This window comes from Colias eurytheme, chromosome 30, assembly GCF_061535395.1.
Source record: "Colias eurytheme isolate Ceu_HAF_F1 chromosome 30, ilColEury1 Martin Lab GWU primary, whole genome shotgun sequence".
In the NCBI taxonomy this organism is placed as follows: Eukaryota; Metazoa; Arthropoda; class Insecta; order Lepidoptera; family Pieridae; genus Colias; species Colias eurytheme.
This window is the reverse complement of record NC_143009.1, coordinates 661,774-682,120: the sequence shown is the minus strand read 5'-3', so window position 1 is coordinate 682,120 and position 20,347 is coordinate 661,774. Positions and strand designations below refer to the sequence as shown.

The 20,347-nt window shown below is 31.2% G+C and overlaps 2 protein-coding genes across 2 annotated transcripts; one reads left to right on the top strand and one right to left on the bottom strand.

The window, feature by feature from the left end:
• Positions 1-836: 836 nt before the first annotated feature.
• FAM21 (Family with sequence similarity 21) lies at positions 837-14,907 on the bottom strand. Its single transcript, XM_090118513.1, has 13 exons — positions 14,761-14,907; positions 12,889-12,987; positions 12,099-12,196; positions 11,484-11,574; positions 10,529-10,659; positions 9,297-9,385; positions 8,522-8,646; positions 8,049-8,168; positions 7,542-7,620; positions 7,062-7,228; positions 6,577-6,690; positions 3,012-6,321; positions 837-2,511 (listed from the first exon to the last, which is right to left on the bottom strand). Exons 2-13 carry the CDS (start codon positions 12,985-12,987, stop codon positions 2,423-2,425), a joined length of 4,512 nt encoding a protein of 1,503 aa, XP_089974639.1. The 5' UTR covers positions 14,761-14,907; the 3' UTR covers positions 837-2,422.
• A 294-nt stretch (positions 14,908-15,201) lies between these two features.
• Positions 15,202-16,488, top strand: LOC149895660 (transcription initiation factor TFIID subunit 7-like). The gene has a single exon (XM_090118564.1). It carries the CDS (start codon positions 15,300-15,302, stop codon positions 16,395-16,397), a length of 1,098 nt encoding a protein of 365 aa, XP_089974690.1. The 5' UTR covers positions 15,202-15,299; the 3' UTR covers positions 16,398-16,488.
• The last annotated feature ends 3,859 nt before the right edge of the window (positions 16,489-20,347 follow it).

The window sequence follows — 20,347 nt, the reverse complement described above, 5'->3', positions numbered from 1 at the left end:
GCCGTTATGTTGGCATACCTGACTGTCAAAAACGTCAAAGAGCTTAGAAGCGTTACAGAGCCATTTCTCTTTCACCACTTCTAAGCGTATGCGGCATGATGCCAATCTCTAAAACATTTATAAATTTCGGAAAACCTCGACAACTCTGTAACGCTTCTTAGCTCTTTGACGTTTTTGACAGTCAGGTATGCCAACATAACGGCAGGGGAACTCTCTCGTGAAACGCACAATATAAGGGCAAATTTTTATTTAACCTCTTTTTAAATAAATTTAATAATACGAAGAGAAAGAAAGTTTAAAATGTAAACAGTTTTTTTTTTCAATATGGATATTTTAAGATATCTACTTTCATAGTTATTTGCGTTTTAAGTCAGTTTTGAGCTGCACTTTTACAAGTTTCACTCTGTGTAAGACGAAAGATACGAAACAGCACGCAACTAAAACAGATTGCCATATATTTGCATTTAAAATACTTTGGCACGCTTCCTTGTCGCACTCGCCAAAATAAGATTGCTATCTCTCTAAATCTGAAATCTTTTTCTTTTGTTTACTGCTAATAAATGGATATATAATTTTGGTGGTTAATTTTATCGAAGCACCGAATCAGTCGGGTCTCCAGTTATTATGAATTTCATGTAATTTTTTAATTACATCCTTAGACATGCAGGAGTTTATAAAGTTGAAAGAGACAAAATATTGCTTCAACAAAAAAAAGGTCAAATTAATTTTATCCACGTAACATAACCACGTAGGTATAATAAATATAATGTACAGGTATTTAAAAGGTAAATAAAAACATATCCAAAGTATAAACAATTTATTATCAACAATTATTTATGAGGCACTTTCATACAGCATTCGATTACGACTTATAACAGAGTTAAAAATACACATATATACATACATAATATTATTTTTTATTTTACTAAAAAAACACACCTACTCCACTCCTAGATACTTTATCAACATAATTATAAATATATTTTCATTCATTTAAATATATCCTACAAACATAGAAAAAATTTCAACCAATGACAGACAGTCTGTGTGTGTATGTGTGAGTGTGTACAATGATTATTATAAGTAAAAAGATATAGATAGGTTACCAACACAACATTCGATCTTCACACACGGCACACTAACGCACACACGATTAGACGTCACAGTGAGATGGCATGATTCAACTATCGTGAGAGACAAAGTGGCTAATTAGCCACATTTTGACGAGCCACTCATAGAGCGCTGATATCCTATCTACACCTTTTTACTTATATACTTAATTGTAAGTGTGTGTGTGTGTATATGTGCATATTGTAGAAGATACGCTTGTGTAGATGTGAAGATGTCTATGTGTATTTGTAGCCATAAATTGTTAATCTATAACTGTCTTACCACAAAAACTTTAGACAGGGTTTATCTTTAAGCGCGGGTTCTCTTTAATCTGGTTTTGTCATATTTCACATAGACAACTATTAAAGTGACAGATCCCTGGTTTAAAGTTAGACTGTGTTTAAATTGTTATGTGGTATACAATTATTGTTTAATTAAAACATATACATACTTATTAGATTTGAAGAAACGAAAAAACGTTTTTTCTCAAATTGAATTTAGTTAAAAAACAGAATTACCGCGGCTATTTCTGCATTTTTTATTATTATCTTCGACTGTAATTATAAAAAAGCTTCTTAAAAACATTTAATATCTTATTGTCTTCATTTTCACGTACACAATAATATTAAATAACATAATAAGAAACATAATTCATAAAAATACTTCATTAAAACATCTTATTTTATAATAATTTTATAACTTAAAAAAATAATATATGTATTTTGTTCAATAACCAATTATTATTTTTATATTTACATTTAAAAAAAATCAACAAATAATTAACTTAATATTATTTTAAATGAATTAAACGACTTATTTAAGTATTGCATGTTTTTTTTACTATTTGTAGATAATATATGACCAAAGACAAAGCCACCATAGTCTATGGTATATAGTGTGTGAAAGAGAGATTTTTGCAATAATAACGAGTTAGAAAGAGATGGCTTGCCTTTAACTATTGTTTTTGGTCCTTCGAGCGGGAAATAATATTATTTTAGTACTTTAGTATAAAATATAAATGCTTTTTTATTTGTAAGTGACGTTATATGTCTAATAGATATGTTATTTCCAATTTCTAAGTGTTAAATATTATTTTTAAAAATAATTATAATTTATTTTAAAAATTTCGAGCACTTTCTAGAAACCGAGTTTTCTTTTTTTATAATGATTAATATTCATTCATAAAAACCTTACCAATATTAACAACGATTATTTTTGGACAAAATTTACAACTCATCAATCACCTGCAGAACCGCATCAAAATCGGTCTAATCGTTTGCAAGACTAGGAGATACATATAAAAATATATTTTTTATTCGTCGTCCTGTGTAAGCATAGATAGTGGATCTTCAAACACGGGTTCCGATGTTTTGCTTGTTGATTCTCTTCGTGGTACCTTTTCTGTAATATTTAAAGAAATTAATATTATATTATTATAAATATTTGCTTTTTAAATATCTGCTTTCGAGTCGTAATTATTTAACCTAAACTAGAGGCTCGCATATAAATTTATAAAGAATAGAAAAAATTCGATCACGAGGCAGGACTTGAACCCGCATCCTTTCGCGCCAATCCGGGGCGAATGCCTGACTAACTCAGCCACATAGAGGGTCGCATGTTCGATTTCTGATGAAAAATGTTAAATTACCAGATTCATTATTTAATGTATGAGTACTGAAAAACTAATAATGCTACAGGGACCAAAAATGATAAAAAATTTATACTTACAACAGTATTAATTAGAAATAGTAATTTTAATACGAGGGTCATTATTTTTATTGAAAAAATTAATTGGTATCCATCAACCATTTGCGATATTATACATATTTTCTCTGTTTATCGCATAATTAGGTCACACATAAAAAAATGGAGTATCAAATAATTTAAAAACTAAACCTCACCTTCTTGTTTCCTAACTTTCGTAGTAAACAATTCATCATCACTCTCATCACCGAATAAATTGCCTTTTGGTTTTATGTCCTCTTTTAATTTCTCTTTCTTACTCCTGCCACTGAACAAATCATCATCACTGTCTGAATCGAAAAGTTTATTTTTTTTAACTGTCACTTTTTTCCCGCCAAAAAGTTCGCTGTCACTGTCACTTGAATCAAATATGGAGGCTTTTTTATCTGTATTCGGGTTGTGGTTGTCGTCGAATTTTTTATCTGTTGCCGATTTTTCTGTAGTTTGTATAGAAAGGGTATTGTTTGATTTATTTTCGTGATTTTGAGGTTTCTCATCTGGGTTTTTGTTAACGTCGGAAAATATGTCTTCGTCGTTTAAAATGTAAACGACTTTTGATGTGACTTTCGGTTTGGAATAGTTATCGTCTGTATTTCTTTGTAATGTATCTGTGGTGTTTTTATTATTGGTTACGTCACTAATTAATTTATTATCGGTATTATGTGTAACATCTGTTTGTGTGTTTTCTTTATCAGGAGAGACTTTCATATCTATATCTAAATTCGAATCTTTTTTATCTGTTATTCGTGTCTTTGGTTCATCTATGGAACTTGAATTGTCTGTTGAGTCTATGGTATTTCCAAAATCTATGCCAGATTTTCTAGCTGCTTCTATTCTGGCTCGTCTAGTGGAAGGACGTCGTTTTACTTGTATTTTTGCTCTTTCTTTTGATATTTTATTATTAAGTATTTCCGATTCTTTTTCGTCTTCAAAGTTCACGGTTTTCACTTCTTTACTTGCGTTTTCAGTATTTTCTGGTTTTGAAGGAATTAAACCGTCGACTACTTCAATTTTAAGTTCTTTTGACGATTTATTAGGAATTTCCGGTTCTTTGACATCTTCAAAATTAACGGTTTTTACTTTAGTTGCTTCGGTATTTTCCGATTTAGAAGTAACTGTATCGTCAACAATTTGAATCGATTTTGACTTTTTAGGTGACGCTCCAGGTAATAATGTATTAACATTGATATTCAGATTAATAGGTTTTAATTTGCCAACGTTTTTATTTGGTTTTACTTCTGCGTTTTCTAACTTTTGATCATTTTGCATTTTATTAATTTTATCTGTTATCATAGCGTTTGTAGATCTTATAGAATCTTCTAAGCTACTTTCATTTGCTACTTTATTAGATTCATCAATTGCTTTTAAATTATTTTCAATTTTAGTTTCAATTTTATCGGCTTCTGTATTGACAGGAATAAAATCTGATTTTTCATCAGTTTTAACTTCTTTTTGTTGAAAAATATCTTTAGAGTTAAAATCGTCAAAATCATTTGTTTCCTCAGTATCTATACTTTTCGTTGATTCATCGTTTGTTATGTTTTCATCTGTATTTTTTGTCAATTTTACAGGTTTAGGAATAAAATCAACATCCATAGCTGGTGGTTCATCATGGAATATGCTGAATCTTTCATTCGCGTCATAACTTGGACTTGGTATATCTTCAGTGATGACGTCACTCTTCTTAAAGAACGTCTCATCATCGGAATCATCATCGAAAAGTGCGTTTACGTTTTTACTCTTTTTCGGTTCTTTTGGTTTTTCGAATTCTGGCGGCATGTCGTTAAATATATCTGTGAATAGAGTTGATTCTGGTTTTTCTATTTCTTTCTTATCTGTGGCAAATATATCATCTGTGGGAGGTATATCAGCAAATGTATCAGTCTTATCTTCAATAACTTTTGTTTCTTTTAAATAGGATTTAGAGTTAGTTTCAATATCTTTTACTTCTTCTTTTAAATCTTCATTTGATTTTGAAGGTTCTTTAACAATGTTACTTTCTATATGACTAGATTTATCAGGTAAGGGAGGTTGTGGATTATCAAATATTTGATCTTCTTGGACATTGCTACTTATTTCTTTATTACCTACAGTAGTAACATCTTGAGTAGCATCAGATTCTACTATATTTATACTACTTGCAACGTCAACTTTATATTCTTCATCGTTATTTGTTTGTTTTGTGTTATTTGTAAACAGATCATCAATTTCATCATCATCAAATACATTAGGACTTGTTATTTGTGTTAAATTTTTGTTTAAATTTAGTTTGTCGTTTTTATCTAACGGAGTATTTTGAGTTTCCGTTTTTTCGACTGTTTTATTTATAGATTCATTATTATCAATTTCAAGTATTTCTGGAATGTTTGCATCTTGTGTACTATTTGTTATAGTTTCAACGGGGGGTTTAATATCATTTTTTACTTTTAAATCTTTCTCTTTACTATTTTCATTTACTTTAATATTTACATCATTTTCTTGTAAATCCTTATTTGTTTCTCGTTTATTACCACTAAACAATTCTTCTTCACTGTCATCATCAAAAATTCTTCTTTTGGTTATTTCATTTGGAATATAATTATCTTTTATTTTAGCCTCATTTTTACTCGAGTCTGTTTTACTTTTAACTTCTCGTACTTTTTCATCATTGAATAGATTTGAATTTTGATTTGTGACGTCAGCATTTGATTTAACACTGAGAGAATTAGTAAGAAACAATTCATCATCGCTATCATCATCAAAAATACTGTTTTTCTTGACATCTGTTTTAATATTATTTTCCTTTATTGTATTATTTGCCTTTACATTTGTTGTTTTAATAATTTCAGTGTTATTTTTAAATAAATCATCATCACTGTCATCATCAAATATACTTTTTGGTTTATTTGATTTACTTATAGAGTTGGTTTCTATTGTTTTAATATTTTCTGTTGGTACATTATCACTAAACAAATCATCATTTAATATATCTTTATTAGTATCTTCATTTTTCTTAACTGTATCTTTTTTTATATCTGGTTTAACATTTTCCGTAACTTTAACATCGCTAAAAAGATCATCATCATCATCAAATATTCTTTTAACTTCTTTATTTTCTTTCGATACATCGTGAAATATAGACTTATTTTCTGGTTTCTTAGTTATAACTTTACTTGTAAATATATCATCTATATCATCGAAAAGATCATCTGAAAACAGATCTACCTTCTTCTTTTCAAACTTCTCTTCTGTTTGTACCTTTATTTCTTGTTTAACATCTTTATTTTTATTTATTATTGGTTTTTTCACTTTGGGTTTAACAAATAAATCGTCTATAATATTTTTATTTTGTACAGGTTTAGGTTCTGGTTGTGTTTCTGGAATTTCTTCGTCGGAAGAGGATTTTCGTTGATTACGTTTCAAGATGGCCGCTCCAATGCTGTTTGAGTCTTTATTCGAACCGAATAGAGATATACCGCCGATTGGTTTCTGTGAATAAAATGTTTTTAGCATTGATTTAAATTTTAATTTTATATGGAAGTAATATAAGATTTTAATTGGGCTTCAATGTAAGGATATGTATATATGTAACTACTAAGATAGATTGTAAAATAAATATATTTAAGTGATTTTTTTAATAAATATGAGCTTCTAGCTCAAATTTTTTTTATTTCCATGATCACAAAATAAATTCTTTTAATTATTATTTTTTTGCAAATTTAATTAGTTTAGTATTAAACATACCTTGAATCCTTCCTCCTTAGGTTCAGGGGTTTTTTCTTTCGGTTTTTCATTAAAAAGCTCAGGCTCTGATTCATCGTCGAAAATAGGTCGTTTATCATTTGTATTTGAAACCACCTAGAAAACACAAATTATAAATAAATTGCGAAAAATAAAGAAATATTTATACTTCTATCTATACCAATGAATATAATAAGAAATGTCATTTTACAAGCATTTAAGGAATAAATATAATTATGTCTAGAATACTGGAATATTATGTCTACATATCTAATTGTCTCCGAAAGAGATCGACATATTTTGATGCATCTTTCGCTAACAGATAGATTTTGCTCTTAATGACTTTCTCCCATGCTTATAATTCAGTTAATATATTTTACTTATATTACAGTATACATTGTACAGTAAATACCTATTCTAAGGGCCCTATTATAAATTAAGACCTATTATAAATAATAAAAAAAACACTTAACTAATAATGCACATACCTTTTCAACACCAGGACTGTTACCAAACAGTTCATCAACTACATTACTACTCGAAACTCTATCATTATGGGTATAGCTGTTCTTGTGTAATTCAGCGAATATATCCTCTTCGCTATCTTCTGATTCACATTGATCTAATGGCGGCGGTTCGTTTGAAAATATTGTTGCTAAAAATAAATATTTTAGGATTACATATTCTTAATATTTTTAGGTACAAGTATATAAATTAATAGCATTTTAGATTTTAAAAATAATTTGTCGAGATCAAAAAATGTAGTCTATATTAGTACTACACCAATGCTGTACAAAAAAGTGTCGTGACAACTTTTCGTAAGGATTTTTTCCGTCGAGCCCCCTTTCACAACGCGAGATAAGGAACTTCGTTCCAAAAACAAATCTCACAAATCTTACTCAGTTACTAAAAATTAAATAAATCGGGTTCTTAATCCGTTAAAATTATATAAATACAAATATAATTACCTCTTGTTGTTTGTTCGGCTCGATACACTTTTCCTGTAGTGGGTGGTAGGTCTACAGGTATCGATGGAGGTGGGGGTATCTAAAGAAAATTGATTAAAATAGATTTTTTTTTCATTTAATTAAATATATATTATTTACTTGATATTGAGATTAAAAGAGCAACTATGGAGTTTCTTGCCGGTTCTTCTCCATAGATACTGCTTTCCGAATCGGTGGTAAATGTTACAAATATGTAATGACGTTTCAAAAGTGATTTTATGGGTATTAAATAATTGAATAAATATATGTTCGAGTTTGAGTTCCAAGAAAAAAATATAGATAAAAGAACGTGTGCTGAGAACACGTGTCAGAAGTGAAACTTCTTTGACCAGATTCAAAGATACCAAAATCGACGCTTTACTCCATGACGCGACCTTGAAATTTTACTCTCAACGCGCCTAAAGAAGTTTCACTTAAATTAATAACTATTTAGCTTTATAATATTAGTATGTATATTATATAACTTACATCACCACCTAGTCTTCTTGCTAGCTCAGCTGCTACGTCAGCAGGCCGACACGGTCTTGGCACATCCGGTTTTGTTTGTATGTTCGTGACCACCTCCACACTTGTGTTTGAACTTGATATCTGTGAGAGAGATTTTAATTTAGTAGAGATAAGTTTAATTTTTAAGTTAAAAACGAAAAAAAAAATAATGTTATACACTTAAGTACTACTGTATTTTTTATTTTTTTTCATACTTACTAATAGCAATTAAAAATTACTGAACAGCTTTATTGAAACTGTTAACTAAGTTGAACTGCATGTAAGCCAATTATAAAATATTCAAGTTGGTTACTTGTAATAAAACAAACAAAAACAAATAAAACCAGCAAAAAAAACTTTTTCCACTTTATACATTAGTGATTAATGTAAAAAAAATACATACATAAATCTATCCTATTACAAAATAGCTTAAAATCTATATCAAAAACACTCACCGTTACATCCTTATGTTGTTTGTCCGTCTGTATGTCTGTAACTTCGGGTTCAGAATCGGAATACTCTTCCCCGGGCTGCGGCTTCGAACCCGCACTATCCGTGTCACTGTCTTCAACCACTAAACCTGAAATCCGTACTAATATTATAAATGCGAAAGTAACTCAGTCTGTCTGTGTGTTACTCAATCACGCCTAAACTACTGAACCAATTTGCATGAAATTTGGTATGGAGATATTTTGATACCCGAGAAAGGACATAGGCTACCTTTTATCGCGAAATATGTACCACGGACGAAGCCGGGGCGGACATCTAGTATTTATATAAACTAGAATCACAATCATAACTCTGCCTACGCGTGTATAAGGCAGAGTTTTCTAATGAGCGATACAATAGACTTTGAACATTACTGCTACGAAGTAAGGTGTTAATTTCAATGAATGTTTTATACAACGCCGCTCGGACATTTTTTAATTATCAACTAGTTTATGGATGACTTATTATTTATCTATAAATTTACTGTTTTGATTTTTTTAAACTCAAACTCAAACATTTATTTATTCAATTAGACATCTTCTAGAAGCACTTTTGAAACGTCATTACATATTTGTAACATTTACCACCGATTCGGAAAGCAGTATCTATGGAGAAGAACCGACAAGAAACTCCATAGTTGCTCTATTAAAATAATGTTAATATTACATTTACGATTGATCAATATGTATATTGATTGATCAAATAATTTATTAAATGATAAATTTATTTATTTATACATACCGGCATGCCATTTCTTTCTCCACATTTGCGATCCAATAATATAAGGTAACGGTCTGTGATGATACATGTCTTTTGGTTTTAATATCAACCTGAAAATAATATATATTAATATTAAATTTATAAATGCAAATGTCTGTCTCTTGTTATGCTTACAAGACTAAATTAAAGAACCGATTTGGATGAAGTTTCGAATGAAAATAGTTGGAAGATACAGGATACATTTTTAATTTTTACGATTAATTGCAAATTGCATTGAATTTTTTTTTGCAAGTAGAAGCAAAAAATCCCTTTGAAATCTATACTTATATTATAAATCTATACTTCACTACATAGTATAAAACAAAGTCGCTTTCCCTGTCCCTATGTCCCTATGTCCCTTTGTACGCTTAAATCTTTAAAACTACGCAACGGATTTTGATGCGGTTTTTTTTAATAGATAGAGTGATTCAAGAGGAAGGTTTATATGTATAATAACATCCATTAAATAGTGGAGAAGTACTGTTATTTTTCAGGTTTCTAATGTGATGTCGTAAAAAAATACATTTTTTCCGCTTACATTGCAAACGCAGGCTGAACCCTACGAGTTTTATCAAAATAATGTACTAAGTATTATACACATTGAAAAGGTCCACAGAAAAGTCCGCGATGGTATATGTCTATCTCTTATGGATAACCCACAATAACTTTTTTTTGTCATTTACTTTTTACGACAAATAATGGCTAATTTTCGAAGCGATTTTAACCAATACAGCATTAATCCTTAACCAATTAAATACCTTGAAAACATTGTTCATTTAATATAGATCTATATGGCCCTTTACACCGTATGATTTAAGTGAATATTTTCGAAGATATTACAGATTTAAAAATTGCGGGACGTAGCGTTTGCGGTGGGTACCGACCGGCCGCCCGGTTATCTATTTTATACCCGTGAAGCCGGAGCGGGCCGCTATGTTTTTATATACAACGTTCACAGTTTTTCTGTAGAGTATTTAGTATCAGCATTGCACCCGTGCGAAGCCGGGGCGGGTCGCTAGTATATTATAAAGCTGAAGAGTTTGTTTGTTTGAACGCGCTAATCTCGGGAACTTCTGGTCCGATTTGAAAAATTCTTTCGGTGTTAGATAGCCCATTTATCGAGGAAGGCTATAGGCTATATATCATCACGCTAAGACCAACACGAGCGGAGCAATGCGGGTAAAACCGCGGAGCACAGCTAGTATTATAATTACCTTCCATCATCATCATCATCAGAACTGTCCGAGTCTAATATTTGCACTTGCTCATGCATAGCTTCTATTATTAAAAGACTCTGTTTTATTAGATCTAGCTCGTCATTTTGGTTTGCTTGTGTTTCTGGTTCCTGTAATATTAATAATTGATAAATTTTAAAAAAAAAATTGGTTGTCTGTAAAGTCGGTTTACTGACGACAGTTGAACGTGACAACGTCCGATTGTGCATCTTTGTCGCTCGTTCCGCGCTCTCGCTCGCACTTCAAGCCTTACATGGAACGCCTCAGAGCGAGGTAACGCCGCATGAGTCATGTTTTTTCGTGCGTGCAGCCGGCTCTATCGAATTATAAGACGTTGTCACGTCAAAACTGCCGAGCACACGTGTCAGAAGGGAAACTTCTTTGGCAAGATTCAACGATACCATCGTCGCCTCACTGCTTGACGTGACGTTATCGCCATGACGCGACCTTGACATTTTACTCTCAACGCGCCTAAAGAAGTTTCACTTCAAAAAAAACAATTTGCTGATCAAAAAAATCTTAAAACGTGCTTTTATTTATTACAGTCAATCTCATTGCACCAATTTACAACAGTTATAAAAATGACAGAAGTAATAAAGTTCTTAGGCAGCCTTATCGCTTTAGGTAATTTCTAGCAGACAAGTTTTGCGTACGGAAAAATAAACATTTTATTAAAGAACAAGCCTAAGTATGCATATACATATTGCCATTTTTAAATAAATTAATTAATATAATATATTTTATTACTAGCGGTCCGCCCCGGCTTCGCCCGAGGTACCTACATGTTTAAACTATCCTATCTCTCAAGTTGGATCGAACTGCACATGGTGTGCGAATTTTATTATAATCGGTTAAGTGGTTTAGGAGTCCATTGAGGACAAACATTGTGACACGAGATTTATATATATTAAGAAGATATTTTTTATATATTTACCTTCACAGCTGCAGTTTCCATTTGTATTGTATCAATATCGTCATCGTATACTCGACTCTCGACAAATTGATTGTTACTTAGCGCCATAAATCTGTGAAAATAAATCGAATTTTCCATACATTAATCTATACTAATATTATAAAGCTGTGAGTTTGTTTGTTTGAACGCGCTAATCTCGGGAACTACTGGTCCGATTTGAAAAATTCTTTCGGTATTAGATAGGCCATTTATCGAGGAAGGATATAGACTATATTATATCATCATGCTAATAAAGACCAACAATGCGGAGCAATGTGGGTAAAACCGCGGAGCACAGCTAGTATATTTAATGTTTCTTATACATATTATAAATGGATGTTAATTATCATTTCGCAAGAAAAGAAAATCTGAGATAGATTATAATCTTAAATTATAACCAAGGTATTGTTAAATACATAGTTCACATAATTTGATAACATAAGATGGCCTTATCACTCTTAAGTGATCTCTTCCAGACAAGTTACTGTTACATATTATACTTTTTGTAATAGACATTCAATAAGTAAATAAATAGAAACCATACATATATAGTTTAAAACCTTACCCTTCTTTTAGCATAATCAGTTAAATACTTACTTATTATTAACATTCTGCAAGTCTACATTAGCTGTATCTAGAGAATCCACCAATTCGTCCATTCTTGCATTTGTTTCTGTACATTTTGTCATTATTTTCTGAAATAAATTGTTACATATTTAATTGATACAATTAATAATAATAGTTAAAAAAACTAAAAAACACGCTTTTTATAGAAAACCGAACTAAAAAATAGAAACTTTTATCAAATTAGTGTATTGTCATCGGTCCTCAATAAATCTACAAAGTTTGAACGAAATCTGGCCGTTTAAAGTGGGTCAAAATCGCGCCCAAAGAAGTCGGTTACAAACATACAGGTGAAGCTAATATAAATCGTGTAAAAAAAAATTGTGTGATTAAAAATATATCTTGATGCATATAGCATGCATATAAAACTGCATAGAGCATTTTATACAGCTACATGGTAAAGATGTAGTGTGTTTGTAAGGGTAAAAAATTAGTCAAGCATTTCTTGATTTCAATTGTAACAAAAAATATATAATAAATGTAAAAATATATAATAAATGTATTTTACGTTAAAACTAACTTGAGCTGGCTTCATATGTGGAACTCGGATATCACAAGCATATTTAACGGTGAAATAATTTTCTAAATTGGTCCAGTAGTTCTTGACATTAGCACATTTAAACAAACAAACTCTTCAGCTTTATATTATTAGTATAGATATAATTTTGATTTAAAAAATAGCTTTTTCCCGCGGTTTTCCAAAATCAACAACCAAAAATTTACACATAATTTTTTTTTTCAAAATCTTTATTTTATTTCTTACCTGATGTATATTCTGCAATAAGTCCAGCAAGTGCCTATCACCGTTGAGACTCCATTTTGACGCGGCGGAGCGTAGCGTTTCCGTATCCACTTTCTCCATCTTGAAATAATTTATTTTTCTCAAATATAAACACACTAATTAGTCTGCAGTTGTTGTTAATAATAGATTTGATTTTGTGATCGCCTTATAAGGAGATTTTAAGGTTGTGTATGTGTGTGTACACTTGTTACTTTTTTGTATGTGTATGTAGTGTAACTTTAAAATCTCTGGACTGAATTTAATGTATAAATAGGATACACTATAATTTTCTTAAAAATTAAGTACATATTGTAAATTATTTGACACTAGCTGCGCTTCGCGGTTTCACCCGCGTTCCGCTCCTGTTGGTCTTAGCATGATGTTATGTAGCCTATAGCCTTCCTCTATTAATGGGTTATCTGACACCAAAATATTTTTTCAAATTGAACCAGTAGTTCCTGATATTAGCGCGATCAAACAAACAAACTCTTCAGCTTTATAATATTAGTATAGATTGTTTTATTTGTTGTAAAACGTTAAGTAAAATCTGTGTTATTAGAAAAAATTTGTCCAAAAGTTTATCAAAATAATATATCATTGATAAAAAAACTCTTGCTTTTTACCTGAAAGCGGAATTTGTATAAGAACATTAAATAGAGTAGTAGATAATTAATTATAATTACAATAATATGATAATGAATTCCAGCATTTAGATATAATTAACAGAGTTGAATACTATTTCACTAGCCAAATAATTTCACATACTTTCTCCTCAAAATATATCACACTTAAGTATATATATGTATATAAGTATCACTTTAAGTATATCTAAGTAACACTTGGAAAATAACTTATAAGGATTCATTAATTAGGAAGACAGTTGTATGGTGACATATCAATAACATCACTTTTGTAACTTAGCTTTCACCTGCGGCTGTGCCCGCTTCAAAAACTGAATAAATTATATACTTAAACCTTCCTCGAGTATCACTCTTTTTATAAAAAAACAACATCAAAATCTGTTGCGTAGTTTTAATGGTACTTATAAGCATAAATAGGGACGGACTGACAGATCTGTTTTATACTATTTATGTAGTGATATCCTTCAGTGTATTGGCAAAACAATATTTACAGGAATAGCTAGTAAGTACATAAAAGATTACATAGACACAGTTAATAACAGGAATTTACAAGCTAAGTTTGCCTAAACTACTATAATCTCTGAGACCATTTTTTTCACATAAAAATATGAATATTGTAATAAGTGTATTATTTCTTATTACATTTAATGTTTTGTCATTGATTTGAGCATGAAAAACTTAATATAAATCAATATAAGCAAATCTAATAAAAATACAACATTATTTATTTATTTTGGCACTTCTTACTTTCCTGTAAAGAAAATTAAAGTCTTAATATTATGTCAATTACATATAACCCAAACCCAACAAGACAAGAATCGAATATAGATATTAATTTGAAATTAAATGATTGTGATTTAATCAGTTAATTGAAATATTAGGAACTAAAAACGCTGTTTAAAAAAATGCAAGAAAAATCTAATATCGGATACAGACTAGTGAAACTGTCCAATTCGGCGAACTATGCCGTAATTATAAATGTTTAAAACATTTAAAATGTCACCAAACTACCTGTTTTGAATTAATTATTACACGCAATTCAATTAGGAGAAGATTTTAAATTAAAATTCATATAAATACATTATAAACGTCATTTTTATGGGGCGTTATAACTTATAGCTCACGGAAATACTAATAGCAAATCTCAAAACTAGATGCTAAAAACATAATAAATAGAATGTAATTTTACACGCAAAAACTTTGTAATACTCACTGTTACGTTAGTTTTTCCTACATTACTTTTCGATCCGTCCAGACAATAGTTATGGTTAGAAAGTTTTTACTTTTTGTGTACTTTTTAAAATTATAGTAAACAAAAACTGATAACACGTCCTTTCACCACTAAGAAATTTGACTTTTACGTTTCAATTTTGACTTTTGACAAGACTCATGAATGAAAGGCGAAAGTTGGTTGAAACTTGGTATTGCAATGTGCAATAATGTATTAATAGAAGTTTAATTAATACCCACCCACAAGTTAAAAAGAGCTATTCGAATAATTGAATACACATTTAATCTCATTTAATATTAAAAACAAAACGTAGACTTTGAAAAATTTAAGTATAAATTATGCAGATATTTAAGCTTGATTGAATAGCTTCTATTGCCAGTCATTAGCTGTCACATTCACTTTTGACATAATCTACTATCAGTCATCTGTCATTTGAAAGGAAAAGCTTCGCGAATTTTCCGTGTTGTTGTCGCATCTCTTATTGTTTACGTATTTTATTTATTAATTTTCAGTATTTAAAAATGAATAGAGACAAACGAGAACCTGAATATCCTGTAGAACTCGAATCTCAATTTATTCTAAGACTACCAGAGGAGCCTGCGAAAGTATTACGCGAAGTTCTGAAATCTGGTGAAAATCTAAAAAATCGCTTAACAATACAAGTTGATAACGAGATGAGGACAGGCGAGGTAAGATTTGACCACTGGCTGATGCACGCTAAAATCCAAGACCTGCCTACAATAATAGAATCGCTGAAAACCATCGATACAAAAAGTTTTTATAAAACCGCGGATATTTGTCAAATAATGATATGCAAGGAAGAAGCTGACCAGCCTCTTGAAGAAGAATCACCAACTAAACCTAAAAAGAAAGACCCTTACAAAGTAGATAAAAAATTTCTGTATCCACATGGCATAACACCGCCAACCAAAAACGTGCGCAAGCGTCGCTTCAGAAAAACGCTAAAAAAGAAATACGCAGAAGCGCCAGAAATAGAAAAAGAAGTAAAACGCTTATTACGAGCTGACAACGAAGCTGTGAGCGTCACATGGGAGGTGGTCAAAGAGGATGACCATAAACCAGAAACAAGTACTCCTAAACCGAAACCAGAGAGGAAAAAGGCGGAACGAGCACCTAAAAAGGAGGTCGCGAAACCTAAACAAGAAACTTCAAATGTTGTTGATATATTTGGAGGCGCAGTCAGCGATAGTGACAATGAAGACGATAACATCAACGTCGAAATGGAAGAAAGCCGTCTATCACCTTACAGCCGTCTTTCCGACAACAGCATGCTCGGAATGGAACAGAAAACATATCCTATAGAATTTGAATCACAAATGTTCGCTAAAACGAAACACGCACCAAGCCAGATGGAATATTCAGAAGACGAGTATTCTCGCGACAAAGACAACATGACATTCAGAATAGAGCAATTAAAAGCAGAACTGGATGAACTCAAACAGCGAAGACAACGAACACAGAATGAAATATCTGGAATTGACAATTTAGCGTTACGTCAAAGATTCCAAGAAACGTTACATACTCTAAACCAGGATATAATGTATAAGGAGATGGAATATCAAGGGATGATCACTTTACAGAACTCAGATGATATTTAAAAGAAGTAGCGAGTTATCTTACTTGCCGTAAAAATTACCATTTGGAAGTAATCTTTGAAAGCGAATGCTTTGTTTTGAGGGTGAAGAGGGACAGGTGAAAACCAAGTGGGTTTCTATCATATTTTACACTAGCTTACCGCCCGGGGCTTCGCCCGCTTTGTCTAAAACCTAATAAATTATATACTATAACCTTCCTCTTGAATCACCCTATCTATTAAAAAAATCGCATCAAAATCCGTTGCGTAGTTTTAAAGATTTAAGTGTACAAAGGAACATAGGGACAGAGAAAGCAACTTTGTTTTATACTATGTAGTGATGATGATGATGAAAATTGAGTTTTAATGAGATAGGCTCTTTATAACTCTTATTGCATAAAAACTGTATTGTTGTCTGCAATATTGCAGTTCCTGAACGGATGAGCCTGTTTTAGAAAAAAGAAAATATTATATTTAATTATTTAGTGGGTTGTGTCTTTGTAAATAATAAGTCTTGTCAATTTAGTTGATAGGATAGGATTAAGAGATGTAGTTGTGAAGAGATATAATTGAAGATTTTTGTAAAATGTATTTCTTTTTTAAATTGTAAATATTGTATTTATTTTGTCATACAATGGTAAAATGAAATTAACTAACATTAAAATGAAAAGCTGTCTGTACAAAAATCTTGTTTTAAATGTACTTAAATCGATAATGTACATTTATCAAAAATCAATTTTGTACAATAATAATTTTTTATTAGAATCTATGTACATACCTACTGTTTTGATGTGCTAACTTTGATAAGCTCCTAACTATTGAGTTGTACATATTTTTTAATCATGTCCTTTTGATTTAAATACTATATTAGTATTATAATCATGTAAATCGTAGTATTTAAGCATAATAAAACTTATATTTTTACAATATGCCTACATGTATTTTTTACAGAAATAAAATGATTACTGACAAATAAATGGGTTTTATTTTTAAAATATTCTTATTCTTATTTTACCTGTATAGTATGGTGAACGTGCTTATCTCTGAAAGAATGGGTCTGATTCGAAAAATTATTTCAATGTAAGACTAGACCAAATTTATTATAGAGGAAGGCTATAGTGTGGCTATAGGCACAGAAGAATAACTAGTAGCTAGCTTTATAGTCCATTGAATGAGTCCCTCCAAGGGGGGTCTAGAGTGCGTGAGTTAGTAACGTAAGATGTTTCTTCGGAAACATGTCAAGAGTCCCTAGGTAATAAACATACTAAAACCCCGGGACACTAGGAGGAGCCCCGGAGTGGGGGGAGGGGGGAATAGGGTCCATTTTTTCATTTTTCGCTTAAATCTCAAAAACGGTACATGTTAGAGAAAAGCTTTCAAGGAAAAGTTGAAAGGCCATAAAATTATCTACAAGTTGTACCTAAATCATTTTTTCCTATATCCTACCGTTTCTGAGTTATACGCAGTAAAAAATGATTTTGGCTCAAACAATTTCCCCATACTACACATCAATCGATCAAAAAATATTTCTTTCTTCCAAAAAACTCAAATGTGCAACTTGTGACCGGTACTGATAGATTGCTCTTAATTAGGTCTATAATTGGTAAAATAAACACATTCCTCCATGGAAGCCTTTAGGAGGAATCGATTGTCAAAATATTATATTAGGGCAGTTTGAGTTACTGAACTTGATCTTTTTATTTTTTTCTTCCAAAAAACTCAAAAGTGCAACTTGTGACCGGTACAGATAGATTGCTCATAATTAGGTCTATCATTGATAAAAATACCAGATTCCACCACGGAGGCGTTTACGGGGAATTTAATTTTATCAGCTGGGGTAGTTACGGTACTTGAACTTTTTATTTTTTTTCTTCCAAAAAACTCTCAAGTGCAACTTGTGACCGGTACAGATAGATTGCTCATAATTAGGTCTATCATTGATAGAATTACCAGATTCCACCATGGAGGCGTTTACCGTCACTTCATGGAGTAAGGCGATGACGCCTTACTCCATGAAGTGACGGTATTGCCAAATGCCATGACGCGATCTTGAAATTTTACTCTCGTCACGCTTATAGAAGTTTTACTTCAATAGACTTTGGTTTAATGCTCTAAGGGCTACGAATAATTTCCAAAAGATTCCAAGCCACGTCTTTCGCACGGACATAAAGTATGGACATAATTTTCAATTTACTACGCTTTTATGCTAGCTAATAAATAATAGGGAAATAGTTGGGTAAATATAATAAAAAAATATAATAATTGTTAGCTAACCACGATAATGACAGAATAAATGAAATAGTCATAGACATGACTAAACCTAGGCTAGATTGTGTTGTGACGCACATAGGTACTTGTTATAATCACCGGATTTATGCTTATTTTCCATTGTACTTATTGTATGTTTGTCATTATGTGACTAATGGTTGATTGCATGTGCATGTGTTGATAAGAAAAGTTTTATAATAGGTACTGGGTCAACCACGCAAAGTTTCATTTGGTATTTTAGTAACTCTGTAGTCTATGGTTTGGTCGCAAAAGCTTTTTCCCGCTTTTGCATTGCTTCTTTTCTCCTATTGGTTGTTACTTGTTAACTTTATGATATAGCATCACAGATAATATAATTCTGTAAGCCCTACACCCTTCCTCGATAACCAAATGACTATTTAAATCAAAAATTATTTTTGAATTTGTAACAGTCGTTATGGAGATTAGCGGATTCACTCAAACAAACAAAAGAACATACCACTAGAACGAAATCTAAAGCTTAATGATAACATGTAATTTAAGATTTATTTTACCTTTTTAATCCCTGTAGACTGGAAGAGATCGCTGATAAGCGATAAGGCCGCCTTATGTGTGTGGGATTAATTATTTTAATTTATTGTATACCTATAAATATTTTTAACTTGGCTTGGACATGAAATTGTTAAAAAATAAATAAATTTTAGTACTGAAGTAGTTAGGTAACTACCTATCACTACATAGTATAAAACAAAGTCGCTTTCACTGTCCGTATGTCCCTATGTCCCTTTGTACGCTTAAATCTTTGAAACTACGCAACGGATTTTGATGGGGTTTTTTTTAATAGATAGAGTGATTCAAGAGGAAGGTTTATATGTATAACAACATCCATTACATAGTGGAGAAGTACTGTTATTTTTGAGGTTTCTAATGTGATGTCGTAAAAAATTACATTTTTTCCGCTTACATTGCAAACGCAGGCTGAACCTTTCGAAATAATGTACTAAGTATTATACACATTAAAAAGGTCTACAAAAAAATCCGCGATGGTATATGTCTATCTCTTATGGATAACCCACAATAACTTTTGTTTGTCCTTTACTTTTTACGACAAATAATAGCTAATTTTCGAAGCGATTTTAACCAATACAGCATTAATCCTTAACCAATTAGAATAGAATAGAATAGAATAGAATAAGAATTTATTCGCAGTAAAAATCAAACACATAAACAAAAAAAATACACAAGAAAAATAACAGTTTACTACGAAAAGGCTATGGACTCAGCATATGGTGGAAGCAATGACTAAAAGGCCAGTGCTTTCACCGCTGTTTTTCAGCCATAGCCTGTTGTATGCAATTAAATACTGCAATTAAATACCTTGAATACATTGTTCATTTAATATAGATCTATATGGCCCTTCACACCGTATGATTTAAGTGAATATTTTCGAAGATATTACAGATTAAAAAATTGCGGGACGTACCGTTTGCGGCGGTACCGGCCGGCCGCTCGGCTATATATTTTATACCCGTGCGAAGCCGGAGCGGGCCGCTATGTTTTTATATACAACGTTCACAGTTTTTCTGTAGTGTATTTAGTATCAGCATTGCACCCGTGCGAAGCCGGGGCGGGTCGCTAGTAGAAATATAAAAGAAAATTATCAGTTAGTTAATCCTCTTAAAATTCAAGATTTATCTTCGCTTGCATTAGGATAGTAAAATAATTAAA

Bases quoted from the DNA above. Each gene is read 5' to 3' on its own strand.
- LOC149895660 (XM_090118564.1), top strand. From the start codon at position 15,300: ATGAATAGAGACAAACGAGAACCTGAATATCCTGTAGAACTCGAATCT.
- FAM21 (XM_090118513.1), bottom strand. From the start codon at position 12,987: ATGGAGAAAGTGGATACGGAAACGCTACGCTCCGCCGCGTCAAAATGG. The intron at 7,621-8,048 runs GTAAGTTATATA...AATTTTCTTTAG, and splicing joins CAAGAAGACTAGGTGGTGAT to ATACCCCCACCTCCATCGAT. The intron at 7,229-7,541 runs GTAATTATATTT...ATTTATTTTTAG, and splicing joins AGCCGAACAAACAACAAGAG to CAACAATATTTTCAAACGAA.